At 30.1% G+C, this 19,886-nt stretch overlaps 2 protein-coding genes across 2 annotated transcripts; both read right to left on the reverse strand.

The window, feature by feature from the left end:
* Positions 1 to 5,146: 5,146 nt before the first annotated feature.
* LOC114188730 (obg-like ATPase 1) lies at positions 5,147 to 14,291 on the reverse strand. The gene is made up of 12 exons (XM_028077359.1): positions 14,047 to 14,291; positions 13,562 to 13,729; positions 13,231 to 13,354; positions 13,028 to 13,119; positions 12,598 to 12,696; positions 11,661 to 11,774; positions 10,404 to 10,468; positions 8,583 to 8,699; positions 8,110 to 8,185; positions 6,728 to 6,820; positions 5,951 to 6,001; positions 5,147 to 5,508 (listed from the first exon to the last, which is right to left on the reverse strand). Exons 1-12 carry the CDS (start codon positions 14,131 to 14,133, stop codon positions 5,410 to 5,412), a joined length of 1,185 nt encoding a protein of 394 aa, XP_027933160.1. The 5' UTR covers positions 14,134 to 14,291; the 3' UTR covers positions 5,147 to 5,409.
* Positions 14,292 to 16,092: 1,801 nt separating this feature from the next.
* Positions 16,093 to 19,507, reverse strand: LOC114188395 (probable receptor-like protein kinase At1g30570). Its single transcript, XM_028076981.1, has one exon. It carries the CDS (start codon positions 18,940 to 18,942, stop codon positions 16,393 to 16,395), a length of 2,550 nt encoding a protein of 849 aa, XP_027932782.1. The 5' UTR covers positions 18,943 to 19,507; the 3' UTR covers positions 16,093 to 16,392.
* Between the last annotated feature and the right edge of the window lie 379 nt (positions 19,508 to 19,886).

A 19,886-nucleotide genomic window follows, 5' to 3' on the forward strand; every position in this document is an offset into this window, starting at 1 on the left:
AACCAAAACTGTACTTGTGTTCAAATAGACAGAATACAAGTAAGTCTTAAAATTGTGTGGTATATAATTATTTCAATGGCCTGTTGTTAGCGCAACAAACTTTTATTCCAAGAATCAATTAGATATTGATTGTTATGTAATTTATAAAATGACGATAATAAAATTAATAAACGTATCACATATGTGATTTTTATTTATATAACTATAAAAAAATATTTTACACTCTAAATGGGAAAATTATACTATCGCCATAGGATAATGCAATTAAAAGGTATCATGATTCCACTAGCTAATGGCCTAAAAAATATTAAATTAAAATTAAATAATTTTAGATTTTATTTAAAATGTAAAATTTTAAATTTTACACACACACACACATATATATATATATATATATATATATATATATATATATATATATTCTTAACTCAATTTTGATTGAAGTATTTTTATTATTTGGTTAAGACAAAAATAATTTTAAAATGGCTACTTTTTTTATTAATATTAATAGGAATTTTTTTTTTAACCTATTGCCATTTTTATTTACTTGTTATGTATACTATTAATATTTTTTCTCAATGTTAATTAGGATTTTTTTTCTTTATGGAAAAGATAAATCTTTAAAACATTTGTTATTAATATTTATTGTGATTATATTTTTATTGTTATATGTAATTATTTTTACTTTGACTAATAATATTTTGTTAGGTTTCTCATTCAATATGGAAAAGATACTCTTTAGAGCACTTTTTTATTGATAGTTATTGCGATTGTATTTTTGTTGTTATATGTAATTATTATTATTTTGATCAGTATTTTTATTTTTGCTTTTCTCATTCAACATGAGAAAGATAGTCCTTTAGAACATATGATTTAGATTTTTCTAATTAATATTTATTATAATTATACTTTTTTGTTAAGTGCAATTATTATTTTAATTAATATTTATTTTACCAATAATTTGTTATAATTTTTCATTTATTGTTAATCGAATATTTTTTCAACAAAACCTTGTTGAAATTTTGTTTTCTATAAGCTTTTTAATCAATATTTATAAAAGAAATATATAAAAACTTTAATTAATAATATTATTATCTAAATAGTTGTGGTTAACATCAATTAAAGAAACAATCTCTTATGTTAGAGGACAAAATGCTTTATAAATATTAATTGACTTCTCTTTTTTTTTTTTTTGCAAATTTTAATTAATAAATATCATTGATGAATAACGAATAAAGAATCATTAGTAGTAATTATAATACTTTATAATAACTTAAAATTAAATTCTCATAAATATCAATTAGTACACAACAATTACACCCTCAAATCAATTTAAAAACTTAAGGTTTTGGTTCATGTAAAATTTAGGATTATTAACTTATAAGTTACCTAATTTAAATAACTTATTATTGAATTTTGATTCTTTGAGTATTATGTATTATTCTTTAGCTATATCTTTAAAATACGTTTATAGTCACTGATTTTAAAACTTTAAATTATATTAAAAAAATGTAACTTATTAATGTAATGTATTTTTAATATTCATAAAACTAAAAATTTAAGTAAAAAATTTGGACTCCTTATTCTAATATATTAAAGACAGAAAAAGTATTAAAAAGTGTTACTGTGTTACTAAATGCTATATATAAATAAATTAACCATTCAGTTCTTCCTCTTTGAACTGTGTACCCATTATACATATGAATTTGAGAGCACCACAGAACAATAATGATGTTTTTATTAAGTTAGTACAAAGTAGTACAAACTCATAATAAATGCAGGATCACACAAAATGTGATAAACATTAAAACGTTGGACGCAATCCTTTGTAGCAACTTTTTTTTTTTCACCGGCCACCTCCAGTGGCGGCATTGAAAAAAAATTTAGAGTGTCAAAATTAAATTTTTTAAATTTTTTATATATAATTTTAAGAGTTTTAAATAGTTTTTTTGTTATAATTTTTAATTTTTGGATCTTCATTCAATTTTTTAAATTTAATTAATGTACATTTATCATAAGTTTTTTATTGAAAAAAAAATATTTATTTTATTTTTTATCATAATTTTTCTAATACAAATTTATCATTTTTTGCTTATTTAAAAAATATGAATTTGTTACCACCTAATAATATACAGTAAACAAATTTTTCACATGTAAGAAAAAATATACTAAAATAATATAAAATAAATCAATTCAAAATAATAAATAAATAATTCTTTTTTAACTCATCAATTTTACTAAAGTGAAAAGAAAAAGATGAAAGAGAGATAAATATACAAAATAAAAAATAATAATAAAAATGCATGTATGAGATTTAAGAAAAACCTTAAAAATAATATAATAATATATAAATAAATAATTTAAATACATATGAAAAATTAAATGAAAAAAATTAGGAGACCCGTGGTCCGCCACTGGCCACCTCCCTACGTATCACAGCTCTTCGTTAATTATAATACAAAATCCAACGGTTCTGATTTTCACTTGAGAAAACTTTGTCGCAGGACTACCGTGTGAACATTTTAAACCATATACTACGTTCCTTAAAAGGAAAAAAATAATAAATAAAGTTGATGCAAATAAAAAGTGTAATAAATTGATGGAATAAAATGAAAGCTTTTAAAAAAATTATCGAATAATTTATTTTTGATGCCAAAATAAAATTGCTTTTAGATTTCCATGTTTTTCACTTGTAGACATTTTACTTGGGATGTAATATTATTTTAGAAATTGTAAAATCATTTCCAAAGTAATCGGCTACCAAAATTAAATTAACCATTGTCAAAAATAGTTAGTAATAAAATTATTTTATAAGTTAATTTTATAGAATTGAATTAAATTTAAAGTTTAATATTTTAACATTATATCATAATTGAGTTATAATTCATCATAATGATATTTTTGAATTTATTATATCATCTGTTATCGAAAAATTTATAATTTGTTAATTACCAACTATTGAATTATTTATTGATATTTAGTCTTACGTTTAAATATCGATTAAAATAATATAATTTTATAATATATAAGTAAATAAAAACTTTATATTATAAATTTATTTTATATGATTGAATTAAATTTAAAGTAGTAATAAAATAAAATATTTCGTCAATTTCTAAAATAGTTCTTCTATAGTTGTTAATAATCCAAAATATACTCTTTTTGTTTTTCTTACTTTTTATCTCATTACATAATATTACAACATGAGAAGCGTTGAAAATTATCTTTTTTGACAATAAATTTTTTGATAAACTTAACAAAGATTCCAAAAATGGAATTAAAGTAGATTAAATTTTTATTTTTAATTAAAATAAAATAATAAAATAATACTTTTTAACCTGAATAATAAAATTTGTCAAAACTTTTTCAAAAACATTTTGTTAACCTATCATAACTTTAATAATATTACAATGTGTCGGTGATATCTTTTACTATAATATACCACATGAGAAGTTTTGAAAAGTGGCTAGACTCTCACAATTTTCTCCATAAATTTGTCCTTATAGACGAAGAAAGTATTCCCATAAGAAAAGAGAGAGAAAAGTAATAAATATATTATGTGACTGATTAAAATAAGAGGTAAAGGAAGGGATGGACAGAAGATGAAAAGAAAAAAAAATTCAAATTAGTTAATAATTACTGTTGAATTGTGAACCCTAGACTTACAGAAGAGTATTGAATAAACAAAATGAGTATCAAACATGGAAAATACTGTACGAATTTTTTCGTAGTAAAATATGAATTTGTCTATTTCTGTTGAATCCGGAAAAATATGCTAAAACAATTACTAATTTACTGTTGAAAATCCATCTTTTAGGAAAAACCACTCGCATCCACCCATTGAGCCTTTTTTTAATTTGTATTTTAACTTATGCATTAAACAATTAATTTATAATAAATGAATATTCCATAGATTACCTAAATATCATCATTATATAAAATAAATTGTCTACATAATTTTTTTTTTCAAATTTATCCTTAAATGACTATTTTTTAAAATTGAGATAATAATTTTATCTTTTTTATTTATCTATTTTAAAAATTTTAATAATTTTTTAAAACAAAAATAGCTACCTAAAATAAAAAAATTTAACAAAAAAATTATATTTTTTATTTTTATAATTATAATAATTTTATTGTTTTTTGTTATCATATAAAAAGTAAACATACATGGATATGTATTTTTTAATGATAACAAAGTGGGTTAGAGTCTATGGATTGATCCACCTACATGCTTAAAATGGAATGCGTTGAATTGATATTTTCAGGTCACCAACTTAATTTAGCCCCACAAATTAACCAGCTATAAAATGCTCTGATCCGTTGATTCTCTTTTTTAGATTAAAAATAATTTTAAAAATCAATTTTCTATATTACATCTTCTGTTAAAGATGTTGACTCTCTTTTTTAATTAAAAATAATTTTAAAAAACAACTTTCTATATTATATATTTTGTTAGGATATAAATATTTGAAACTTAAATAATTAATATTTACAAATTAAATTTTAATTATTAGTTATAAGAGTACTTTAATATATATATATATAATAATTATTTTAATTTATTAAATTAAAAATATTAGTTAATCAATTAAAACTTAAAAATTATTTATACAATTAAATATATTTTAATATTTATTTACTTTTTATATTAAACAAAATTTTAATAATTGCCTTTTAAAAATTATTTAAAAAAATTAAAAATAATAAAAATGGTGATTCAGCTCGCCCTAACCCATTTTATCACTCTTAATACATTTCTACGTATTATGATAAAATAAACATTTTTGAATGTATAAATTATATTTTAAATCTGCAGTATACAATTTAAATTGAAATAATGTCTAATAATAATTACTTTAAAATGTTGAAATTTAATTTACAAATAAATATAAAAAATAAAACTCAAAGAATAAAGTAAAAATGTCGGGAAAAAATGTCTAAAACTTTTAATCTAAAATCAATGCCTTCATATTTGACCAAACATGTAAATGTTTCTGTAAAATCACATTAATTAATATTTCCAAGAACAAAGTTCTTTACATTGAATCGAATGCGTTTCCAAATAATATTAAATTCCTAGTTTAAAAGAATTTACCAGAATGGACCTATCTAATATTAAATTAATTGACCCAGCATAGAATAATAATGACATAAACTCATCAACACTCTTGTATTCAAAACTGCTATAAGGTGTAGTAGCACAGCATAAATAAATTATGGAAATGGCTGAGAAGTCAAAATCCACTACAAAGATTAAGCCTAAATATAAATAAGTAAATAACTTGGAAGTGGGTCCAAAATTACATCATAAAAAAACTTCTAAAAATTGTGCAACATGGATGACACCTATCATAAAACACAAATTCCATGCAAAGCAGGCAACTGCATATAAAGGAAAATGTGGTTTTACTTCTTCCCTCCACCAGAAACGTTAAACTTGAAGAATATGATGTCCCCATCTTGGACCACATACGTTTTACCCTCTTGTTTATACTTTCCAGCAGCCTAACAGATAATACATTAAAAGAAACAGAGAAGTGGTTAGGTCCCAAAAAGAAGCCAACAATATCTACATATATAAATAAGGATAAAGAGGGGGCAATGGGGATGCTAGATCTTTGGTGGCACATGGTAGAACAAAACACATGAAAAAGTTTCATATGCTGAAAGCAACGGATGCACATGTATAACATTCAACCCCAATTCAGCATCAAGAGTCAGAAACCCAACAATAAAAAGACATGTTTGGATAAATTTCTTCCCAAGCACATTTGACACAAGAAAAATAAACTTCGTAATTTATAGATATTAGCATCTCAAAAAACAGTTTTTTTTTTTTAACTAATGTAATTTTAGTTTCTGAAAAAACGTTTTTTTTTTTCCTTGTAAATGTTTATGATGAAGTTTATCGAAACAGTTATATTGTTAAGAAATACTGAGTTCATACCTTCACAGCTGACTCACTACCGAGTTCCTTAAGATCCTCAAACTTCATCACCTGATCAGTCAAGCACTCAGATCAGTTGTTGCAAGATTGAACATCTTTGTAAATATAATCATTGTAAGATCAAAAGTAGCTCTAGCCAAAAATGGAAATGCTTATATGGATCGATCACGACAAATTAAACTACTTAACCAGTTAAGAGAACAAATAAATTCTCAAGTAGAATGGTTATACCAAATCGGTCATGAAAACAGTGGCAAGTCATTTATTCAATTTGCAATTTCAAATAACAGAATTGTGTTGTGCCCTTCCTAATTAGAAATTAAAACCTGAGAGATGATTTATGAAAAATATCAATGCATAATATAATTGAACAGTGAAGGTTACACAATGGACCCAATATTCGAAATAGCATGATTCATATTGATTCTAAACCTTCAGTAAATTCATACGGGGAGCCAGCTTGGTGTGAAGGAATAATGCTATTTGTATTCAATTTTGGAATCCAACATTCCTATGTTTATTACAAAAAAGGAATGTCACTCCTATTCTGAATCTCATCCAAAAGTTCATGGAATCCTATTTTCAATGTTGGATATAGGAGCTTCTAATGAATATTACTTTTCCAAACGTAGAGTAATTATTGTGTTATGTTTGGTGTATAATCTTTAGTTATACAGGGGGGTGCGATTGAGCCTTTACAGATAATTTGACTGTATGATGTTTAGTTATAGAATTATAATACCAAACCCATAATTGCAGTTCATGAACTCAACTCACCTCAGCACAAATAAATCCTCTTTCAAAATCAGTATGGATAGTCCCTGCAGCTTGAGGAGCTTTTGTTTGGCGTCTAATTTGCCAGCACTTAACCTGCAAGAAGTGAATCATAACCAAAAGGATTATTTAACATCGAAAGGCAACACAAAACACGGTGTTAGACACGGAAAACCAATGGGGAGAATTGTTTAAGAGAATTATTGCAGACATCCCAACGATGGTTATCATACACATAAAAAAGAAACAGCACCCAGACACAGGAAATTTATGCGAACTGGCAGAGTAAAATGCCAGTAAAAAAGTTTTCATAAGCAACCCAAGTACGCCTGATGTCATATTGTGAGACAAACAGCAACATAAATAGCAATGATCAGATAAGTAAAAGAAGTACCACCAAGGTAACCCAACAGAGAAACATGTCAACAGTTAAAAAAAAATTGAAGTCAGTTACACTAGTTCAAAGTTAAAATAACAAATATTCTGCATATTAGTTACTATCTTACTGCATCTTCGACGAAATTATATATGGAAGTCTGTTTACTTCCTCTGCACAATAAAAGCTAAGTACTCCCCTCTACAACTTTTTATAAGAACCTTCCGGAAAATTTGTCTTAGTCTCCCTCCAAATTGTCTATTGCAGCGTGTTTTGTCACAAAAATGGCCACAACAACTACTAAAAATAATCTATTCAATAAATAACAAGTACAGTAAACTAATTTCTTGAGTTCTCACTCCAAAAAATTCCACTAAAAAATATTAATTAGCAGAGAAAAATTCTGGAAAGGGATTAAGTAAAGAAAGAAACAATTAGTTAGGTAGAAAGAGATTAAGAGAGTAGGGTTGCAAAAATTTAAAAGATAACTTTGGAAAAGTTGTACAAACTGTTGACAATTTTAATGCCACTAACTAAACTAAATTACTTAATTCTTATGAAGTGGTTAAAAGAGTCCAATTTGGTGGGTGTACCTATAATTTTAAGATGAGTTCCTGTTAACTTCGCATAACTAGCAGTTTGGTGTAATATGATACATAAATATTGTTTATACAATAGCAAAGAAAAGACATTAAGCTGAAACAGTATTTCTGAGACAGTACGGAAGCTTTACTTATGTTTACAAAACAGAATTCAGTAATTCCAATAATGAATAGTCTTTTTACATGATAAAATTTTTAGAAAAATGACAGATGCACTTGAATATCACACAATGGTCAGGACTCAGGAAGAGGTTTGTTTACACATGGCACGATCATCTCAACAGTTAACAGCAGAGAAACTAAAAGTTATTAATTCGACGGGGTTGATGCACAAATCCCACAGCAGATTTATAAAACATAAGACAGCCATTATTATCACTATGAAAGTAGGTATGTGGATATATTACCTCATCAGGTCCAGCTGTGAAAAAATAAATGAGATTAATAGCCGAAAACCCAGTCTTTATTATTTTGGGAAGAGCACTGTTGAAATGAAGAATATAACAGTCAGTATGAAGCGTATAAAATATAAGTACATACCAACTCTTCAATCTTAACAAGCATTCAACTAAAGTTTGTAGTGAAAGGGATAAAAAGAATAGTAGCAAAATTTAATGCTTTGATCAGCGGGCTTTGCATGGAAAAGGATTCCAAGTGATCTAGTTGTAAATATTTTCAGTAAAAAAAAGGATATACGGGATTTAGGTATAGAAGAACTTACAAAGACTTTATTATTACAATTAAACAAATTTGGGGGATTAAATTTTTGGATAAAGATTTCAGGATATAAAAATTGCACAACAACCATATCAAAGAGACAGGTGTTCCTAATTCTGCAATCAAACATTTAACAGCAGCACAACACATATATTGAACAAACCTTTGAATTTTGTTCTCCTCACAATACTTAGCCGCTTCATCTGGTGGCAGATCTGAAAGATTCCTCTCGAAGGCACAGCTGAAAGGAATTATTTGCTCACCACCATGCTCCTGGACCCTGGAGACCAAAGGTGTCAAATTTAATTAAATTTATTTTGAACATTACAAAATAGCAAGCATTGAGAGAATAATAAGGATAAACAAAAAAATAAGGCTCCATATGAAAATAAATTAAAAGAAAATACTATTACTTAAGGAAAACAATATGTGAATAATTAGTTAACATTTCTTCCTGAATGGAATGGGTACACTGCTTTTAATGGAAAACCAGTATGAAATTACTATTCAAATCTCAGACAGAAAAAACACTATAATCTTCATTCTAATAATATCTTTTCAATTTAACAACCACAAGAATTGAAAACCATTGTCATGTGGCCAAATTATGTGGGTGAAGAAAGCAGGCAGTTAAAGGTGTTCCCTGTCAGTATTCTGATTGATAAACAACCCATTCATGACCTAGTGTGGATCCTTACTTTACAGCAGTCATCCCTTCAAACTTGTGCACTCGCCTGTAGTACTTGTCTTCTTTGAAGCCACAAAAATTGTATTACAGTATATAACAAAAAAAATCGAATATAATTTTCCTATTAGTTTGCAAAGTTTCATTTTTCTTTTATAGAAAACATCATAATAGTTAAAACTTGAGAATTGGTAATTTCATAAAATGATAGTGAAATTATTCAAGGCTTTGTTAATAATGTTAGATTTAGCATATGCAAAATATGTAAAATACAAGTCAGTTATCTTTATATGTAATTATTAGGATGTAACTAACTCAATCAAGACGGTAATTACTCTTATTCATTTACTGCAAACACTGCACAAATAACAGATTTTATGTGTGTTGAAGAGCTCATAGTTTCAGTTCAACTTTTCTAATAATAATAAATTGTTTAGGCAGAATTTTAAAATAAATTACATAGGCGCACTTGAGATGCAGCACCTGTATTGTAATTATCAGAGAACGCCTTCACTATTTGCAGTCACATTCTTACTTAAACCCACTCCGGCATTGTGCTTGTTACCTAGGGTATAACTGATATGAGCCTAAATCAAAGCCAGGAATGGAATGTAAGGGAAGAAAACCCATATCCTTTGTGCATCAAGGCATAATTATAGACCACACATAGATACATTTTTCTATCCCTTAAGAACATAGCACCATCTTTTACACATATCTTTGAAATGACATCCAAGTAACAAAAATTTCAAAACAAAGGCCACTAAACATGCACAATATGTGTATACCTTGCACATTGTTAAAAGTCCCACCCTGACCAGAAATAAGGTCAATTTAGAGTATATATGTGGGTGCAAACTTCACTTTACAAGCTGGTTTTGTGGAGTTGAGTTAGGTTTAAAATTCACTTCTTAACATGAGTTAGAGCCTAACCTAACGAAATTTGATGTTTGTTGGGTCCATTGCTCCACTCACTATAAGGCCGCTATCAGACCACCCAATAATGTTTAGTCTCACGCACAAGATGTATATACCTCGGCATGGGGAGGTGTGTTGAAAGTCTCACAACAACTAAAAATAAATGTCAATTTAGAGTATATATGTAGGTGCAAACCTCACCTTAAAAGTCGGTTTTGTGGGGTTGAATTAGGTATAAAATTCACTTCTAACACATAAATATGTAGGATACTTAGTACCCACTTTTGACATCTTTTAAACTCATACAAAGGTAGTCACACAGATAGACAACGCTCAATAATTCATGAAAGTAAAGTGATTCAAAAAAAAAAAAATACATACCAAGCATGAATTTTGGGCAGAAACTTGTTCTTTTTTCTTTGGTAATCCTTTTCAGTCATATTAACCTGTGAAATAAATTTAAGTACGTACAGAGTTAGAAATTTCATATAAATTGATTTGAAGTACATGACACTAAATAATGATGTGTCATGTCATGATGTAACACGTCACTTTGCTAGGGAAATAGTTTACAAAAGCACAAACATAGAAATGTTGTAATTGATGAGTATGAAACAAAAAAAAAAAACTGTGATTAGGCATCAATTAATATCACGGTAGCAAATTTCAACTAATAAAGAGACTAATATCACATAATTGTGATACCCAAAGGACTGAATAGGAACAATTAAAATTTAGGAGATCAAAATCACACATTTTCAATACAGAGGACCCAATTGGCACAAACAAAACCTGAGAGATCAATATTGCACAATTGTAATACATGAGACCAAATGTGCAATATAACTTGAAAACGACTACTGCAAGTGTGCACAACAGGCAGTCTTCACAAATAAAAGGTATGTCTGGATTTTGAATGATAGGATCATAACCCACATGAGACATATGGGACCTGAGTGCATGATTTGCCAACATGTATGGTCGAAATGCCTTTGATACATAATAATTAACACTTATATCCATATTTTAATTTTAACCAAACTATAATTTGGAGTAAATCACAATAAGCAATTACATCATTAATATTATTTCCAAGCCATCTGGCTATAGTTGACCATACATTGTCAAACAGCGTCAAATTGTATCCAAGCATAATGGAGACATCTCCATCATATATCTAAACATATCTCAAAGTTATACAGCATTACTAAGTATTTTATATTCCTAAAAATAATTAGTAGTAAAGTATAGTATCAAAAGACATACATATTACAGTTTATATATTCTCAAAAGAAACACAAATGATTTACCTACCTAATGTTTCTCGATTAAAAACTTATTGTTAGTCTCATCACAAGGGCACGGATGGTTTTATATACTATGGTGCTGCATATGTGTAAATAAAAACATGCAGAGCAGAGAAGCGATGCCCAGGTTTAAAAAAAAAAAAACAGATCAATATCAACTACCTTGTCTCATTATTCAATTTTCATTCCCACTAATATGAACCTCAAAGCAAAAATAAAGTACTAAAGTTAACATAAGACGAGGTATTAAATAGTATCCAGCATACATCGTAAACAATAAGGCCTTTGTACTCCAAAGCCAAACAAATTTTCTACTGAGAGAGAATGTTACCAAGTATATAACAGGCTTGGCAGTAAGTAACTGAAAGGAATTCAAAATCTCAATATCAGCAGCCTTCCATTCACCTAGACGTACATCTTTTCCTTCCTGAAGCAATGCCTTAACCTGAAGACATGAAATTGGCCCCATAATTTTCATCCACCATGTATCCACACATTTTTGGTATGTATACAATTGAACAAATAAGAGTATGAAATGTGACAGTGGCAATTAAGTGATAGCATCGATTTTACATCGATAAATGCATCCACAGACACCAAAAAAACTGTGCTTTTTGACATGAGCCAAGACATTTATGACCAACTTTAATTTGAGTCATTTGACTACTTACATTCTCATTCATACAGTACCATGAGAAATGCTCATAAACAGGATATTATGAAAAATTCAATTCCAATCATGAACAACAAATGAAATGTGAAATAAGCAGAAAGTATCGTAACTCCAAATAAAAATCAAGAAAATCTCTAGACACCAAATCATACGACTAGTTCCATGAAACCATTTGATGAAAGTCTTTTTATCAACAATAACCACAAAAGTGAAATACATTTTCTCTTGATCAGAAAAAAAGTAACATTTTACACTGCAATTGTAAGAAATTAACAGCAACAATGAATGCCAAAATATGTCCAAAGTATAAACCTTATGTTTGAGAATTTGGTAGAAGGTTCTACTGTTTTTTTATGCATAATACACTATGGAACCCCAAAGAGAACCCTGTCACAGAAAGCATTGTGCATACCACCAAAACAAAAAACAGATACGAGATACAAGTAAGAAATTTGTGCCAGTTTATTTTAATAAATACAGCACGTATGCACCAAACTTCAAACTATATACAATATAAGATATATAATACAAGGGATGGCCATTTCATCATTGGGGGAATAAAATAAATCATATAAATTCTCAGAAGATACCATACCCTTTGACAACATTCAAGCTCAATTTTTAACTGTTTGTCATTGCTCCTCTTCATGCTTTTCTCAACATCTTCTATCTTTCTTTCCATGAATTCAACATCCTAGAATTTTATGCAAAAGGTGGAAGCAGTTATACTACAGTATACAAACAAATCTCGCAGAGGGTTATAAACTTCATATTTGCACAAAAGACTAAATTCATAATGATGAAAAAGCAGAAATTACAGATAAACGGAGGATGAGGGATCCTCCTTGATGGTAGAGAAAAAGATAACACAAAGACGAAAAAATATCCAATGGAGCAAAGCAGCCCAATTGCTCCACATATATGTATGGAAAAGCTCCTTAAAAAGGTGTATACTTTGCAAACTGTGAATAAAATTAATGGTCCAAAAGTCAGTTTATTACAATTAAGAAAGTTGCTAATTATACCTTCAGCCTCAATTCTTCAGTAATGATCTCCAAATCCCTAACTGGGTCAACAGTATCATCTACATGAATAATGTCCGGATCCTCAAATGCACCTAACAAGAAGCAGGTCTCTAGGTTAATTACCAATTGAAATCAAAATGTCATAAATTCAAAACGCAATGATAACAAAAGAGGTCCTCAGAGAAAAGTAGGCATCATCTTACGTAAAACATGGAAAATTCCATCTACAGCACGAATGTGAGATAAAAAACTATTCCCCAATCCTTGCCCCTGATGAGCACCTCGGACCAATCCAGCTATGTCATGGATTTCTAAGAAAGCTGAGACCTGAGTTTCAAGTTGAACAAACACGTCATAACACAGAAAAAATAAATAAATAGACCAATCCATCAATAACAGAATGTCAGGAGAAACGGACAGACTTGTAAGTTGGGTACAGCTCGAGCATAAGCTCACAGATTATTTACAAAATTGAACTACAATTAACAAGGCCAAAACAGATTCAATAAAGATGATACGAGTTCCATCACATACCTCACTTTTTGGCTTGTATAATTGGCAAAGCCACTCAAACCGTTCGTCGGGTATATTGACCCGCGCCTCATTAGGCTCAATGGTACAAAATGGGAAGTTCTCAGCAGGTATTGCCAATTTGGTGAGAGTATTAAAAAGAGTAGATTTTCCAACATTTGGCAAGCCAACCTGAACAAGGAACAATAACTAGCATAAAAAAAATGTATAAAGTCTTATCATACAAAGTTCTCATTTCACTAACTCGTTCGAGCATTTAGAAACAACTAAACAGCAACTAAGCTTTCACAGTTCACCAGTTCAGTCCCAATGCATAACAACTATTATCTAACTCCCACATAAAAATCAGCAAGATGGAAACAAAATCAACAAAACCAGAATATGATGCTGAAAGGAAGAAGACCCATATTTTTTATTGGAAAAGGGTAGCTGAGAATACTATCAAAATCGAAAATTAGTGGATTTGGCGAGAGAACTAAGAAGCATACAATGCCAATTTTGAGGTGAGAAGAGAATCGACCGAGGATGGGTCGCTCAGCTGGGGCTTCCTTGGATTTGGCAGATTTGGGAGGCATTTTTAGCGGCGAAGGGCTTTGGTTTGATTCCAACGATGAACTGAAGAACAATAAGAGCGTCTTCGAATCTCAGGTTCGTGGCTTGTAGGGTTTTGTACTAGGGAAAGCAACTCACTATACTTTCGAATCCCATTTTTATGTTTTCCTTTTTTTTTTGGATTAATGAAAAGGGATGAAAAATAAAAACAAGTATTTGGGGACACTCGTATGGATTAAAAGGTAATAAATAAATTTAAATAGTTTTACACATACGGGCATATATATATATACATACATATATATATATATATATATATATATATATATATATATATATATATATATATACATATATATACGAGATAATGTTATCGATTGAACTAAGAAAATTATATTTTAATTAATAATTTTATGTATTATTAGTGAAAAAAATAGATTATAACTACTCCAAAAATCATGAATTTTAAATTATCATTATTACTGAATTCAATAAATTTATCAAGATTTTTGTCTCGAATATATGAAAAAAAATTACTATTGTACACGGATCAATCTCTCAACGTCTCCGATGATGGAATGATGAAATTTATTTCTTACAATCTTTACTATTTCATGACATTAAAATGTTTGCGAATTATACATTCTAAAAAACATTTTTGTGAAAAATATTTTTCAAAACAAATCTCTGATTTTAGAATAATTAATCCAGACTAAAATAACATTTTAAAAAGTTACTTGTGTTATTTCACAATAATGGGTGAAAAAAGAAATAATAAAAGTGCAAAAAGTAAGAGCTTTATATTTATGGATTTGAAATCCAAATTTGTTGTTGTGGGCATCATAGGCCAGTTCTGGCCCGTTCTTCCTCTTCTCCACATTGTTTTCCTACTCTCTAAATAAAGTGAGACAAAAATTGTATCGCCTTTTATTTTTTTTTATTTGTTGTCATTTTCGAATTAAAATTTTCAAAATACATATTTTTTTTCATTTGGAATTATTATTGAAAAAAAAAAAAAAAAAATATATATATATATATATATATATATATATATATATATATATATATATATATATATATATATATATAACCATTCCAAAAATGGAATAAATTTTTATGTTCAGTAACGATTATTCTAAAGTTTTTTTTTGTTTTACTTTTTAGAATAGCTATGTTAAAAAATTGAGTGCATATTATATATATTTAGAAATGGAAAACTTATTATTTATATTCCGGAATATAGTACATCATTTACGTCTTAAAATATATTCTAATTTGTATAAATGTGTCTTGGAATGGACATTCTTAATATAAAAGTATATTTCAAAATGACTATTTTGAATTATTGAAAAATTACGTTTCAAAATAATCATTTCGAGCTTTAAAAAATATATTTTAATATTGACATTCTGGAATATAAAAAATACCTTATGTAAAATGAGATGCACACAATTTTTTGAATTTATTAGTATTTTTTAAACTTAAAAGAGTGTAGGAGAACTTTTATGAGATTAATAAAGAACAAACTCAAGTGACGACATTGTTTAGCTTAATAATAACAAAAAAAAAAACACACACACACACATAATATTAACGTAGTAAAGATTGTAATATTAACAAAATTACTAATCCTGAAAATAATAATAGTAATCATAACAATAACAATCTTAATACAAGGAAGAACTAAAACAATAAAATTGGTGATAAGTCATTGGAGTATCATATCAATGATTATATTATTGTTTATATTAGCAAGTGTGCATGTCAAGTGTGATTGTATCCTTAACATTATTTATAAATTACATTACTTCAGAATCAGTTACCAGAATCTTAATACATACATTTTTTTTTTCCTTTGAAAGCATGCACTAAATTGATGCAGACAAAAGGTTCTGCATTCTGATTTCAGTGACAAAAAGCATCGAGAAACAGTAACATTCTGCTAAGCTTTGAAGGAGCAAGATCCCAAGAATACAATTTCATTGCATACTCAATAAAAAGGAGAGCATATAACAAACTTTGGTACCTGTTTTAGGCAAAATGCCAATAATAACTTGCCCATTGCACTACCATGTATACAAAAATAAGATGAAAAATAGTAACAGTAAACATGAATAGTTGAATTCAATAAAACAAATTGAAAGAATATGTAAAGCATATATTTGCTATAAGGTCATTAATTCATTCATGGTTCTCCAGTGCAGTTACTCACTAGCATTCAGAAATCACTGAACTCAAATTGCAGCACTCACTTCTCTTACTCATTCTCTTGTTGTGTGGACTCAATCAGATTCAGCTTTGTGTTTGTGATCAAAACCAACTTCATCTTGGCTTGAAGATTCTTGCACCATTTCTAGTCCTTCATCTTTTGGACCTCTCAAAGAATTATTACTACCAGAGAAGGAACTTTCTGTGGTGTCCCTGTTCAGCCATGCTTCATGTAGTTGCAACACATACTCCAAATGCCACAACACCTCCCCCATGGTGGGACGGCTCTTTCCATCATCAGCAAGACATTTTTCTGCAATCTCTCCAAACTTGGACAATGATTCAGGACAATAGTTTCCTCTGAGATGAGGGTCAATGATCGTGTCAAGTGATCTTTGCCTTTGCCATCTCATTGCCCATTCTGCAAGATTGATCTGATCTTTAGGCAAGGTGGGGTTTATCACAGCTCTAGCACAAACAACTTCAAACAACACAACTCCAAAAGAGTATACATCTGATTTCTCAGTCAATTGCTGCCTTCTGAAGTACTCAGGATCAAGATAGCCAAAACTTCCTTTCACAGCTGTGCTAACATGGGTATGTTCAAAAGCTGGACCATCTTTTGACAAGCCAAAATCAGCCATTTTGGCCACAAAGTTCTCATCTAGCAGAATATTTGTTGTCTTGACATCCCTGTGAATGATTCCTCGGTCAGCACCTGTGTGAAGGTAGTGCAATCCCCTTGCAGCACCAATGCACACTTCTAAGCGCTGCTTCCAAGGCAATGGAGGGAGATCACTCCCAAATAGGTGGCTTCTGAGAGTTCCATTGGCCATGTACTCATAAACCAAGATCATTTCATTATTCTCTTCACAGAAACCAATTAAGGACACCAGATGCCTGTGTCTGAGTTTTGACAGCATCTCAATTTCTGTCTCAAATTCAGCGAGCCCTTGTTCAGACTGAGGGTTGGCTCGCTTAATTGCAGCCAGAACACCATCTTCAATCTCCCCCTTATACACCTTTCCAAAGCCTCCAACTCCAATCACCAAACTTTCATCAAAGTTGTTTGTTGCAGCATTGATTTCTGCCAATGTAAACCTCTTCCCAACTCTGACTGAGGCCACGGATCCATATAGCTTCTGGGTTCCTGCTGATCCCTTCCCACCCACAGAGTTGTTAACAGCAGCTCCTCCATAGAGAAACAATGGCCTCCAACCCTGAGGGTTGTTTTTGGTGTCACTTGATTCCTTCTTCCTGCTTTTACAGAAACAGAACACAAGAACTATAAGTGCAACTATGGCTAATAAAGCTACACCTGCTCCAACTCCCACCCAAACAACCATTGCTTTTGATTTGCTCCCTGGATTTCCACCTATGTCAAACCTCTCAACACGGGCAAGATTTCCATTTCGACTAAGCTTGAAAACCTCCAGACCATTCAAGAGAGCATCGGTTCCTGCAGCACCAGCAGCTGTGTCAGGACCCAGTTGAACCCAAACCGTGTCAATCTTTGATGACACAGGATCAAAATAGTCCAAGTGATATGCTCTATTCATCCCTCCAGCACGCACAAACACATCAAAATTATCCGCAGCTGTCCTATTGTTTATGTAGATCCTAAATATTCTCTCATTTGCCCTGTCATAAACCAGCTCACAGAAATGCAAACGGATCAGATAATCAAAGTCGGGATCTACTTCAAATTTCCATGACATGTTGAACCTTTTGTCCAAGACTTCAGTGTTGGACATTGCCCTCGCAGTTTCATACACCAGGAGAGGAGCCACCGAAGTATCATTCACGGAAGAATATGTAATGTTAGAACTGTTCTTAATTCCAGACCCAGCATTTTCTATGATCATATAACCAGAATCCACTTCCCATGTTCTCCAAAGATCACGATCCTCGTTGGACTGAACCTCAGGACCACCGACATTCAGCCTATACATGGTCTCCATCCCATGTCCGGACAAATTGAAGTTTCCACCACCAACTTTACTAACTGAGCCAGCAAAAAGCTCACCCACAACTGGGACAATCTCAATGGCATTGATGAAGCCAAAGGAGCTGCTGGCTGGAACGAACTCAATCACAAGCATATCCCCATTCACAGTCAGAATATATTCTTTTACCAAGAAGAATGAAGTGGCATTTCTTCCAGAATTCAGCAAGTTCATATTCTTGTGGGATATCTTACCAGGAACATCAAACTCTGATAACAATTTCAGACCATTGACCACAACACCAAATGAAGACTCGTTCACATTGAAGTCGTCAATCGCAAAGGGGTAGAAATGGAACCTAACAAAGTAGTTTCCTTTAACATCTTTGATTGTGTAATTCAAAGGAACAGTGAAAATTCTGGCTGTCTTATAGAGAGGATCATAGATTGAACTGCCACTTAACGTAGAAGTGTTGGCAACAACACTGGGGGTGCTTAGGGTGACATTGTTATCGGTGGCCAAGTCCCCCACCCATCTTCTACCATCCACATTCAAAGAAGAGTTTGAACCACAATTTAAGAGAATAGACTTTGTTTGAGCATCAACAGTGTTCACTGTCACAGACACTACCACAAGAATCAGAACAAAATAGAGTCCCTCCCCAAGGACATTCACCATTGTAACAATTCCCCCGATAAGACCTTTTATTTATTTTTAGTAAAAGAAGCAGAGTTTGGAAAGGGAAAGCTAACAAAACAAATCAGATACAGAGAAAAAACAATATAGACCCAGAAAGCCAACACTACCCAATCAAAGAAACAATCTCGTATTTCCCAAGATCTTGAATATGGAAGCACGAAAGTTGAAGCCTTTATGGATGTCCGTTTTCCACACCATGGGAGACACTACAATACAAAGAGAGGAAAAGAAAAACCCACCTCCAGCTTTAGCTGAACACAATGAATCCTCAACAAACAGAAACAGCAATTCACAGATCTGAAATTGAAAGGGCAAAAGAGCAATGCAAGGAGTGGCAATGCACTATGAATGACAAAGAAAGACAACAACTTAGCTAAGTTGTGATAAGGAATCCAGAGAAAAATACTAGAAAAACAAAGATGTCACCCAAAATGGGCTCTTTCCTGAATAAACAAACAAAGAAAATCAGAACATGGGTGTGGTTGGAAACAGATTGGAAAAGTTGCAATTCATCTGTGCTTGGTTTTGTATCTTTTACAATAAGCCAAGAATCGGAGACTATTTAATAGGTACTTTATCTTTTTTTCTCTTCTTCTAACTGATGTGTCATAATTGTTGGTAACAGTAGCAAAGTTTCCCTTGATTTGATTTGACATATAAAAAAGTTTAAGGGAAACTTTTTATGTAACGAACCAATTTTGCATTGGTTTATTTTCAGATATTTATTATCCTGATATCAACATGTTGAATGACTGCAGAGATGCATACAAAATTACACTCAGTTAATGATAATTTGAAAAACTAATTTCATGATTTTAAGATATTAAATACAAAAGTTACATTGATAATCGGATTTCAAACTCACGGTTTTGTTATAAAGACACGTTTTTTAACTAGAATTAATGCGCATGAAATATAAATTT

The sequence above is a fragment of the Vigna unguiculata genome, chromosome 6 (genome assembly GCF_004118075.2).
Source record: "Vigna unguiculata cultivar IT97K-499-35 chromosome 6, ASM411807v1, whole genome shotgun sequence".
In the NCBI taxonomy this organism is placed as follows: domain Eukaryota; kingdom Viridiplantae; phylum Streptophyta; class Magnoliopsida; order Fabales; family Fabaceae; genus Vigna; species Vigna unguiculata.